The sequence below is a fragment of the Rhipicephalus sanguineus genome, chromosome 1 (assembly GCF_013339695.2).
Source record: "Rhipicephalus sanguineus isolate Rsan-2018 chromosome 1, BIME_Rsan_1.4, whole genome shotgun sequence".
Lineage (NCBI taxonomy): Eukaryota > Metazoa > Arthropoda > Arachnida > Ixodida > Ixodidae > Rhipicephalus > Rhipicephalus sanguineus.
In genome coordinates, this window is record NC_051176.1 from 336,906,498 (window position 1) to 336,919,540 (window position 13,043).

Genomic DNA, 13,043 nt, shown 5'->3' on the forward strand with positions numbered 1-13,043 from the left:
CTAGCGAGCGCAAAGACAATCTACGCTTCTTCGTTGTTATTTTTTCTTTCCCTTCGGTCCCAAACCTAACAAGTAGTATCCATACGGAAATCGGCGCGGCGGACGCGCACTTGACGCCTCGTATTTACGTTTCCCGGCGGCAGCGGCGGATGGGTATAACCGAAGCCGAGGCAGGGCTGAGACGCCGACGCCTTGACCCCGGCCAGAATCAATCAGCCTTGGTCGCCGAGGGGAACGAGACGCGTGAGCCGGGCGGAATGATAATCACTTTTCCTTTTCTCGTACGCGCCCGGTCTTCCGCGGTATTCGCCGCTGCTCGAATATGCGACGGCGAGGAAGAAAAATGGCCTTCCGACTCCGAGGGGTTAGTGCCGCAGTAGCCGAAAAAAGGACACGCTCACTCATAAGAGGACGGCTGCTGCTGCTGCGGCGCGCGGCAAAATATATGCGCCATAAACGCGGGGGCATTTGTGGCACGGTGGCGGGACACTGCTATGGAACGCGTCGTTGCCGAAAGGGTATACGCGGGCTAAGGAAAGCGCCGCATAGCGGAGGCGATGTCGCCCCTACATGAAGGCCAAGCAGAGTGATAACTAGGACGTGGATTGGAAAAAGGTTGTGTACCGTGAACGAAAACAATGAAAGGGGGTGGGGGCTCACGTGGGAACGACTGCATTCGCACACGAAACGCTGCGCCACGTCGGGCTTTCCATGGCGCTGCGCGCCAGTCACGGCACATATGCATATACTGTGTATGTTTAGTAAGTACTCAGGCTCTATCCGCCATTGTGAAGTGTTCGCTAGTGCTTACACGGTCAGTGTAGCGACGACAGCAGAGCCGCAGGGGTGGGTGTCGTGCAGTCAACGTTTCAAGCTGAAACAAGTCTTCTGTGCAGTTATCATAGGGCGAAGGCCGCAAGAGGGCACAGCGCGGTATACACAGTATGTTGCTGCCGAAAAGCTGGGGTCAACTAATCTGGTGACACGTCTTCTTACGAGATTTCTGTTATTCTTCTTCAAGTTACCCGTAGAAAGGTGGCCGAATGCGAGAACATTTGTTTATTAAAACGATTGCTGTGAAGCATGTGTGGTGGTTGATTAGCTAAAATTGCGGAAACAACAACAACAAAAAAAGCAGAAGAAGTCGGCGACACGAGCTCACTACAGCCTTTCATTACAGTATACACGACGCGCTGCTTTGACATTGGCTGTCGCATGTTCTCTGTCTTTTCTTCTTGCGCGATGATGTGGCCAAAGCGGAGATGACAAGAGAAAGAAAAGAGGAGAATCGGACTCTTCTCCCATTTCCGCTATATTCCTAGTCCGGAATACGAAGTCCCTGTGTATGTTAGCGCTGCCCAGGCGTGGCTTATTTATCGTCCTCCGGCCTGCCCTGGTCTCATCCCTTTTCTCCGTCTGCCCCGCAGGAAATCTGATGATCGCCGTGGGTTTTGCCAAGGACTTCTCCTTTCAGATGGTCATCAACTCGACGCTGGCCACGGACACATTAATCTTTCTCAAGTGAGTCCATGCCCGCGCGCATGCAAGAAAAAAAAAAGGTGAACGCACAGCGACGCTGCATGGCCGCGCACACCGTAAGGCCATATCATTTTGGGAAAGCCGCGGCTTTTCCCCCCAATGCAATGCACACCGCGCGCACTATAATGCGAGCGCGCGTCGTTAAGAACTTTCTGTGTCATGTGATGGCGAGTATAAGGGAATATTTCGCTTAACTTTACGCCATGTACGCCTACACAGACACATGAGAGTGTGTGTCTATCTCCCGCGTTCATTTACTCTGGCACGAAGCGTGCAGGCTTCACTAAAATGGTTCTAGAATGGAAAAAAAGGAGAACCTCTGCAATTACCTCGTTTCACTTCTTGAGAGCTGTGCAGTCTCAATCACCCTTGTCTGGAGCGGTTGAGCACGTGGCTGTGGACGCTGGCGCCGTCGCAGCTGCTACCTCGCGTGAGCTACGAGATTCCGTTCACGCTCGAATTAGAGCACGAGGAGCTAACGTGCGGTATGACAATGTTTAGCATCATTACGGCGCTGGACTCTGCATATTTTTGCAAATAACGGCGGCTGAAGCGGCAGACTAACCGCTCTAGACAAGTCTGATTCAAACTGTACGGTCCACTGTGCGGCCTGCGGCAAACTGTACGGCCTGCGGTCCACTGATAAAAGCAAATGAACAGCGTTGGTTCTACGTCGGCGACTACGAGGACAATAAATCAGTCTTTAACTAACAGGGGCGTAGCCAGAAATATTTTTGGGGGGAGGGTTCAACCATACTTTATGTATGTTCGTGTGTGCGTTTGTATGTGTGCGTGTATATATAAGCAAACAAAATTGAAAAATTTCGGAGGGGGGGGGGGGGTTGAACCCCCCCCCTCCCCCAATGGCCACGCCCCTGTTAACTAACCTTTCTCGACCAACGTCTTCTGCTCCACACTGATGACTCTAATGTGTGGCTCTCACTTTGTGGGCACTCTATAAAACTGGTGGCATACAAAACTTTCATTAGGCCCCTACTAGAATATGCCTCGGTCATGCGGAGCCCTCACCAGGACAGCCTGAAAAAAAATTTGAAAAAGTTCAACGCCGTGCCGTGCACTTCATATGCACATATAGTACCACCGGTTAGATTCTGTCACGCCGATGTTAGAGTCATGTGAACTGGAACCACTAGAAGCACGAAGGCAGAATCACTAGGCAGAAGGCAGGATTTTTAGGATACTGCATGGACAGCTAAAAATTAACAAAGATGAGTACTTGAAGCTGCCAGGGAAACGAAGCAGTCGTGTTAATCACAATTATGTTTTACTACCATACTTCGCTCGCAGTGATGTGTTTCGTTCTTTTTTTCCCAGCTGTGATTGAACTTTGGAATGCCTTACCAAGCTTTGTGGTAAATGCAAGTGATGTTTGCCAATTTGAAAAATTGTTAGACATGTATTTAAATGATTACGCTGCCACTTGAAATACCTGTTTGTTTGGTTTGTTTGTATTTATTTCTACCCTTCCTGTAAGAACCCCCAAAAGACGGTTGACAATATTAATAAATAAATAAAATAAATATCAATGCACGGCGTATAGCCGAGTAGAAAGGCGCTGTAGTGCCACTATAACCGTAAATCATTTGCTGCAGAGCCGCGAGGTTTTGTGCAGTTGCAATTTAGAAGAAAAAAAAATGGAACGCATCTCCACGAAGTGAATGATGACAAGTGGGAGAATCTAGGCCCTAAGGTCCATAATGTCTGCGTTGTAGTCACCGACTAATATAAAAGGTTTGTGCTTTTAGAAGTTTTATATTGTTCTGTCACAAATATGATTCGTATTAGTCAGTGCTGGGCAGTATCGAAGATACATGTATCTTAGATACTATCTTAGATACTCTTGGGGTACATTGTATCTGTATCGCGATACGTCTCGCAAGATGAGTATCTGTATCTGTATTTCCGTTGCATTCAATAATGTATCGTGTATCTTAAGATACAAGATACTCCTATAGGAACACCACCCTACGAAACAATTATTAATAGCTGGGTCAACTCCACTTCTCAAGCTGGTACTGGTGCCACTAAACCACCTGAACAAAACTAAGGGCAGTGACATAATTCTGTCTTTCTGGCAGAGTCCACCAGTGAGGGCAGGCGATGAGGCGTGCGCGTCCGTTTTGGTTGAGCAGAGTAACATGACAGCGCTCACGCAGTCTCGACAGAGCAAGAGCGAACGTCTATGCTAAGCTCACGCGCCTAGATTTTTTCTCGATTTTTTTTTTCTTTTTACTTGTGCCAGTGCCATGACACCTTGATCCACTGACCAGTGCCGCGTACCACAACGCATGCGGCGATTATCTCGCATATTCTGATGCCGCTCTCCTGCGTGGTGCTTCGTTACGAAATCTGAAGCATAGGGTTGCTTTGCGTCTCGTGGCGTTAACACATCAGCGATTTGCAGGATTTTGTGGATGTAAGTTAGACTCACATGCTATTGACATACGTGCAAATAAGATACTAATTGTAGCACCACTAGTACCGATGCTAGATCTAATAGAGAAAGCGTTTACCTAACAGAAAATATCTTCGTGTAGCCTAACTTTTTCTTCTTGCTGTCGATCGAGGCCCCGCCGCGGCGGTCGCATTTTCGATGGAGGCGAAAATTGAGGCCCATGTACTTCGATTTAGGTGCACGTTAAATAACCCCAGGTGGTCGAAATTTCCGGAGCCCTCCACAACGGCGTCCATCATAATTGCATCGTGGTTTTGTTATGCAAAACCGCAACACTTATTATTAAAATTATGCGCAAGGCGCGAGCACTCTAGTTCATTCGGGAGCTTACGCGAGCACCAGCGGTAACGCTGGAAGGTTCGATCACTGATGTATAAAAGACCACGCGTTCCGCCGATGATGAGAATACCGAAGGCCGACGACTTTTATTGGCGCTAACAGTGTACAGCGTGCCTTGCTTGTACTATGAGTTGCTTTGTTTTCTGGGCACAAGTTTGCCCAATGAGCTGCTTCGTCTCTACCAGAGTGACTGCCGCCTTCTTCATCGTCACCACTACGTGACAATACAATAGGTATTGGGCATTTATGGGGTGCACATGTTCTCTCGTTGAAAAAAAAATGTTAAAAGATCGTACGTTAGTGAATATATTGATAACGAACGCTTTACGCCAGCAGATAAGTAGAATATGAAAAGTCACTGCAGTTTTATGAGCTTTAAGTGTACACAATGCTTCACGAAAAATCTAGCTAGCAACGTTGTTGCTACTGTACACCAGTGATTCGGTATTGCGTAGACGGCCTTTTTCAGACAAGGTAAAACTCCACACCGGTAATTGCGCCGTCGTGCCAAGGCTTCTTATTGAAGTTCCTGTGATTAGATGGCGACCTCTATCTGGTCGGCAAGCTGAGCAGCGACTCCCATCAATTACAAAAATGACAAGCAAGAGCCGCTGTCAATGAAGAGATGTCCTGTTAAGCAGCCGAAGCAAACTCCAATAAGTTCTGTCGGAAGTTAACTAATGGACTTTGAGCAAGAAGGACAAAACTTTTGAGATACTAACAGACATTTCATTAAAATGAGACGAAATTGGTCACATTAAAGACATTTTGAAGCAAACCTTTTCGTGCATAGGCGGTTGCTACTACGTTATGCGGGTCTCTAATAACAAATTTGCGAAGGTATCGAAGTATCTTAAGATACAATTGGCAAGTATCGTATCGGATACAATTATTGCGATAGTATCTTGTATCTGTATCTCCAATACTTCTTGCCTGAGTATCTTGTATCGCATCGCGATACAATTTCAAAGTATCTTTGCCCAGCCCTGGTATTAGTGTACTGTTCAACCTTTTATGTGTCTCACATATGTTACCCGAGGGTTACCCCATATAATCTAAAGTGAGTGACATAAAGTGACATAAAGAGTCGACGACAAAGCTCGGTCCTAAGGTCCTTAATGTCTACGTTGAAATCGCCGACTAGTATAAAGGGTTCGTGCTTCTAGGTGTTTTATATTGTTCTGTCGCAATTATGATTGATATTAGTCTATTTTAAACTTTTTTATGGCATTTTGCACGGTGCTGTGCCGTGAGCACGGACACTACACAACGGACAAGCCTAGACCCTATGATGCTTCGCCCCTAAAAATTTCGCGTGTGCTTTATGAACACGCTCACGGGCTCTTTTTGGCGGTGGAACACGCTGTACAACTTCCGCGAGACCGCGAACGTGACTTTCGTGTCGGCCTGGAGAACGTCGAGCGCGTGCCAACCGAAGTTTAACGCAGTGGGAACAAATGGATGAAATACGAAACCGAATGGTTTCGCAGAACCAATATATGTGTAGCACTTTTTATTTTAAGAGCGGAGCTCTTTAAGCTTTTCGTTGCGGCGGGTAGTGCGAACAGAAACTATCATGATCATGAATCGGCACGTGCTCTATTCGTCCTCCTCTTCATCTTCTGTTTCGCTTTCAAAACACGTGCGTCGATTTCTCCGGCCCGGGATGGAATAACTCTGATCGGTGAGAGAACGAGTGCAGATAAAGAGAAAGAAAGCGAAAGAAATAGAGAAAGACCGAAAGAAAGAGAAATTAGAAATTCCTGGCGAAGAAACGTGTTACTGCGAAGCTGTGTATCTCTACACCGCAACGTTTTCGTCTCCGTGGGCAGAAACGCCAGGCCTCTAAGCCACCAACAGACTCTCGCTCTCGCGTGCTCCTCTGCTGGCAGATGCGCGCGCTCCTTGCGTTTCCACCTCGGACGTTGAGGAAGGGCACTCAAGAGGCGGACAGACGAGCCGATGAACGCGTTCGCTGTAGACTCGTGCACAACTGCAACGCCACAACTAAATTTCGACCTCTGGGTGATTTAGGGGACCTTTAAAGGGCCCCTCACCAGGTTTGACAATTTTGAGCTGACGACCGCAATGCATGCACTGGGCGTTCGCGATCACGTCTGCGAAAATTTGCGACGCTACGCGCCGCGGAAATGGGTCAAGTTTCAAGCTGAACGCTGCTTGCCCTTCTTCTCGCGGGCGCGCGCCCAGAGAATGAGGGAATGACGTACACGATGGAATGGCCCTACGTAGTTGGTAGTGCTGTGACGTCGCTCCTCTGCGTAGACGACTGTGCTCTGACGTCTCCAACAGTAGCGCGTGACACTGCGACAATTATTTGACACGACATGTGTAGTTTGTGTAATTTGTTGCTTGAATAGACGAATAAAACTTGAGAGCAATAATAACACACAGACGGAATGTGTGCGTTTTCTCTTTTAATTCTTACTGCGAATCGCAGCGAGATGCGAGACTAATCTACCTCCGTTTCGCATGCGTTCGTGTGCTCGCGCATTGCGCATCGTGCAGACGCCACCCCTTACAACGAAACTAATTTTCTACCGCGTTCCAGCGCTCATTAAAGGGACACTAAAGAGCAAAACGATTTTTCTCGCATTAGTAAAGTAGTCTTCCACAATACCAAAAACACCACGCTTTATGCGCGAAGACGCTTAATAAGCGAGAAAACGCGAAAAAAGAAAATATAGGTGGCGACGCCACCTTGGAATTCCCGCACCATTTGCCGTGACGTCACATATTTTTGACGGCGCCTGCTTGGGCCTACGTAGTTCCTAATCGGTTAAATCGAAGTACATTGTCCTTTAAGGGGGCCAGAGACTTGACATAACGGAGTTTGTGGAAATTTCGTCGAGCCGGTGGCGCGAAAGGGCGCGAAATTTAAAAATGAAACTTTGAGCTTGGTTTTCTCCTCTAATAATAAACCTATGGTGGTGAAATAAACTACACAAGAGTTCTCCGAGCACACTTTATCAATCTAAACCAATTCATCGTTTCTCTTTAGTGTCCCTTTAAGCCCATTTATCCTACCGCGTCTAACTCGATGTTCATTCGGCAGACCGCTAGTATCGCGTCCGTACAAATGTCGCAGCTTTCGTGCTAAGTAATAGGTTGAAAGCCAAGTGATCGGCGAGGGCGCATTCGGCATAACTTGCAGAGGTGAAGCGCAAAGAACGCCGCCACAATACAGCTCGCGTCTCGGGGGCTCGGGCTGGTTTGGGCACGTCATGAACTCGTGACATTGTGTGCGCATGACGTGTGCAGGCGGGCTCGTGTGCCGAAGAGGGCAGGGAAGGGATTTGACCTGCGAAGGCTACGCGGGGCGAGCGGCCAGGGTTTCAAGCTCGCCTCCTCGCATCATGGTTTCGCGCCGCCTCAAAACATTGATTTTCTCAGCTTCTAATGGACCGATTGGAAATATTCTTGTGGCATAATGCTCTTTATTGGGCGTGCAACAACTTCCAGTGTCTACCTCAAATTAGTTATGTCACCTGGTGAGGGGCGCTTTAACAATTGAAGGCAAACGGCATATCTTTCTTTGCAATCAGGCATACAGCATAGAGCTCAGTATTCGTCTCAATAAAGAAAACCGCAAAACAAGCATTAAAATCGCATGCTGGATGATAGGGCGCCAAAGTGCAATGGGAACACCCTCCCACGCGTTCCCGGTAAAGCTTAGGTTGCAGCTGTTTTGCACTTGACGCGAGGACTTCGAATGATGTCAAACGGCCCTTCCCTTTCCCCGCGTGTGTTTTCCGCTTTCATAGATAAAAAGGAGACCCGACTAACAACTCGTTCAGTTCATTCTAAGATTATCATGGGTAGACCACGGAAATTAAAGACGCCACAAGAACAGCCTGCATTCAATGCTTGACGGAAGCAACAAATTCGTCTTGCTGAAAATGATTGCGGAACCAATCGCGGTCTACCACAGCGACCACAAAGCGATTATTACTGCCATTACTCTAAAGTAGTAATAAAACATAAAGGTCGTCCAGCTCCGCACTTCCTTCAGGCTTGGCACCCCTAGTTCGAAGCTGCCTTAATTTTTTTTCATTCTGATTTCCTTTAACGGCTTTGTTCTCACACTGACCTTCAAACAACTCACGGCTTCACAAGTCATCCTACTAAGTCATCAGTACATTCGAACAGTTATGCAAAAAGCATGAGTGGGTGAAAATGCGGTTATTTGCCTGGCTCTTCATGTTTACAGCTACAAGACCACGCCAACAAGAACTACAACAACAAAAAAAGAGTCAGTAAATTGCATAAGAATTACTTTCCACGTTTTGCCCTGAAAACACACACAAATGCGGCAATATAATAAACCACCTACTTCGAACTGCCGTTCAAAGCTTTATTTTAAAGCGGGGTTGGCCGGAACAAAAGTCCAGCCTGAAGCCTGCATTTCGAATGCTATTCACGATCGTGGCGCTCATGAATCACGCATGGATGCTTCTAAATAGGGACGCGAAGCAAAATTTGTGGAAACCATTACATAAAAAAAACCCCATCTCTTTACATGCGTTGTTACTCCAGGCGTTATTGCATCAATACATAGTCGCAAGTATACCATGAGTCGTGCGAACGCAGCGCAGGGAAAGGAGAAGGGAGGGTGGTGCTCTTTGAAGTAATCGCCAGGATGCTGAGGGTGCTTGAAGGCACGAGCGTGCGCTGACATCGCGGAACTCACGGGCCTCTAGCATTTCGCCTCCACCGAAATACCACCGCCGCGGCCGGGATCGAACCCGCTTCCTTCGGGTCAGCAGCCAGCAACCGTAACTCATGCAAGGCGTTTCTAAGTCGTAAGCTTCGCGTCATACACTGCGTGGTAACAACGTTTTCTTACCCGCAGCTGATGTTGAGCTTGGACGATTTCTCTTAGCCCGCTTTGCAAATGAAGTATTCGCACGGCTCATTTCCTCCTCAAAGCGTTGCAATGGGCTGTGGCGAAAGCAGCTTGCCTTCCCCGATAACTAGGATGCCGCCAAGTCCCGTGCATGCTCCAAAATATGGCGAGAATGTGCCACCGCGAGCCCGCACTGGGTCCATTCAACACTTTCCAAGGCCGGTCGTTTCGTATATGTGTGCGTCTGCGTGCACGTAGGATAAGCGCGTGCCGACGTTGTTCGCGCGTCCATTCTTTCACGACGTGTCCGCTTCCTGGCAGCTCCGAGAGCGTGGACAGCCGCGTGGGCGAGCAAGCCACCGAAAGCGGAAATGAGAGCGCGTTTGTCTCTAGCGCAACAAGAGCGTCGCTTGTCCCGCGTCCCCGACGCGAGCGGTTGTATCCCCACCCGGCAACTACGTGTAACGTCTCCATCAACGGGCGGCGGCCACCAACCAGGCTGCAGTGCCTGGCAGGGGAGACAGCCATTTGTCTCGCGTCCGGCGGGAAGTTTGTATGCCGTGAACGGGAACAGCTGCATTTCGTGTTCTTTTCGTTGTTTCGCGTATTAATGACTTGTTTAAAAAGTCGCTTAAGTGTGTCCGCCTCGGTGGTACAGTGGTTACGGTGCTCGGCTGCTGACTCGGAGGTCGCAGGTTCGATCCCGGCAGTGACGGCCGCATTTCGATGGAGGCGAAATGCTATAGAGGCACGTGTACTGCGCGTTGTAAGTGCACGTTAAAGAACACAGGACGGCCTAAATTTCCGGAGCCCTCCCCTACGGCGTTTCTCATAATCGTATCGTGGGTTTGGGACGTAAAACCCCCAGATATTATTGCGGCGTCATCTGGTGGGGCTTGAAATGCGCGACATATCCATGTTTCATTGTCCGTGATGACGCAACGGTGCGTGTGATGCAAAGTACAGATTTTACCGCAAACCAGTAAGAACGAACTCATTACATGCTTGACGTATGATGTCGCAAGCAATATAGCCTTCACAATTCAAAAGGGCTCTTAATAACAAAAGTGTCTTAGGCCATAATCGTTTCGAGGGAAAGCTTTCAGTCGTTTGCGATTATTGAAATACCATTAGCGAAACAGGTTGTCCAATGAGAAAAAGTCACTTACGAAGAACAACCTTTGCGATTTCGGTCCCAGTGGTTGGACTGACAAACCTTTTCTTTTCTTTTGCTATTCTCCGACCGGCTTCGCTGATTATCTGTCCAGCGTCAGCATTGGTTGAAATTTCTTCTCACAGACAATTGTCGAGTAAGATGTTATCGTGAATACGGACACAGATCATTGCAGCTTATCGCTCCTGGTTTAAAAATGAAATTTATAAAAGCTGTCACTCGCAGCGGTGGACACACGCTTGTACATGCTTAGTGGCTATGGTGTCATACAATGATGAGCACAATGCTGGCGTGTGTGATACAATGGTCCCTGCGATCCGCATTCCGGTTGTTGCAGAGCGTATACAAGACGCTCGCTTATCGTTGCTTGAGTTTACGTTGAAGAGCTTCAGCGGTCGAAAATTCATCGAACCTTCCGCTATCACAGTCCTCCGTCGAACTCTCACGTTGTAGAACATTAAACTTCGTCAATCACTGCAACCAATGACCTCCGTCGGTACGACAGTCGCGTGCAGCCGGCCTCGATCGAAAACGCATAAAGAGAAAGGTGAAGAGCGCCGCGTGAAACTAGCGCGGGTTGAAAAAAAAAAAAAAAGCGCTCCGCGGCGGACTACCGGTCCGAACGACGGTGTGCAGGCTTCTGGCCAGCTGCGGCTTTTTGTCGTTGAATTTTTCAATAAATATTCTAGACGATCTCCATATGCCGGCCTTCCACAGGCCGGTGAGCAACGTCGTTGCTTTATCAAGTAGTGACGCAGTTGGGGGAAGAATCAATTTAATGTCGCGTGCCCAGAAGCCAGGAGTTTCGAATAGCCTGCTGTACGAAGAGGGCACCATTCGCGAGTATGAGTTCCAAACCCTTCACGAGAAATCTCTCTTCAGCCTTGTCTAGTCGATGAATGAACGCAGCGCTGGTGTTCGTCATTATTTCGCCTCCTAAGTCCTTCCTTAACTGCATTTCTGCACGTCAGTGCTTCGCGCGGCTCATTTTCGCCAAAACCTAAACTTTAGTAACAGCTAGCCATGGAGGCCCATTCAACGAATGCGATTGAATTAAAGAAATGAGTGCAAAGTGAAACACGAATGAAGCATCGGCGTTGGTGTCTTGAGAGCCCCTTGCCTGGTACCCGACTGAGTCCATTATTGCGCATTCGCAGCGGCTTCCTGTTCGGCTACCACGGCCTTGTGGACCACGAGTCGACCGGTAGACGGCGGCAGCCCATCTTTAGCGTGCTTCACAAAGCGTTCAGGTGTGTGCCCTTTTTGAATATCTCTCTTCTTTCTATGTTACTTGATATCCACGCAGCGACTGCTCATTTGTTAATGCCCGCGTCCAATAATAAAGAAAAAAAACGCAGCCTGTTGAGTAGAAACGAAACCTGAACTGCTTTCGATTCCTCAACCTTTCATCTACGAGACTTGAGGCATTTTGGCGCAACGATGGAAGCCAAAGAACTGGGGCATAATTCACAAAGTTTTGAGCTTGTAAACGCTCTTTGCCAACAGCCAGTCGGCATCGCTAATTACATGCTCAGCATCATGACTGACGTAATTAAAGATCAGTGCCTTCAATATTAGGAGAAAAAATGTTTTGCAGTTAGGGATCGAAGCAGTAATTTCGTATAAGCAAGTGTGTGTGTATGCTCGCACACGCACCCACGCACACACACACACACAAGCACGAACATACAAACACACGCCACATAAACGCACAAACTCACACACACACACACACACACACACACACACACACACACACACACACACACGAAAACAAACGCGCACACATACACACACGCACACTCAGAGAAATAGGGAAGCGAGAAGGGCCCGTTTTCGGATTTCTGTCACTCGTCATAATAAGAAGCCAACACAAAGTGAAAAGCTGCGACAACATACAATAAATTATGTTTTAGCTGTGTCCTGTGTACTCATCGTACCGTTTTATGCGCTGTTCTGCCACAATGTTTATGAACCAACTAGCCCACCTAATAACGCTTGTGCCTTACATGTTTTACTTATTGGCTATACAGGAATGATATATTCAAGGGAAGTGAAATTCGACGAAAAAAAAAAAAAAACCATATCCTTGACTCCGGCAGCTATGAGGCCTGAATGTACCATAAGATGGCTTATTGGTGGAAGAATTTGCTTTCTCAACAAAAACAGAATAAAGAGAGAGAGAAAGAGAACGAAAAATGGAAAAAGAAAAAAGAAATATGTTTTAGGCGCTTTCGGAAATAATTTCAGTTAGCTTTAGTTGCATAAATATCGCGCATATTTTTTTCATAATTTTTTTTCCGTCAATGCTTTTTGCATCAAGGCTTCTCTTTGCTTTCGCAGTATGTCTAAACAAAAACAAAAGTGATTGCAGAAGTCCCACTGATTCAATTTTTTTTCTGTTAGCTGTGCGGTGAGAACTTCGTTTAAAAGTCTACCTCCATACGGGCACCTTCTGGAGGATTTGCCGCCTAAACTTCTGAAGTGGAACCTAAAGCGGAAAAGTCGGGAAAATACCGACTTGGTGTTCATCGATTTCCTCTTGAAAGCCATCTTTAGCCGGCTCTTATTTTGGAAATCCTTTTGAGGGGGAAAGAAAAAGCTCGCTGCGTTGTGCAGAGAAACAATCAATAGCTACCTAGGAGGCGGTG

General features: G+C 47.6%; 1 protein-coding gene across 1 annotated transcript in view; it reads left to right on the forward strand.

Annotated features, from left to right (window-relative positions):
• LOC119379583 (nose resistant to fluoxetine protein 6) overlaps positions 1-13,043 on the forward strand; it is a 274,495-nt gene that overhangs the window by 215,944 nt on the left and 45,508 nt on the right. Inside the window, exons 7-8 of the mRNA XM_037648887.2 lie at positions 1,428-1,521; positions 11,550-11,642. Of these exons, the coding sequence (XP_037504815.1) occupies positions 1,428-1,521; positions 11,550-11,642 (187 nt within the window). The remainder of the gene's footprint in view (positions 1-1,427; positions 1,522-11,549; positions 11,643-13,043) is intronic.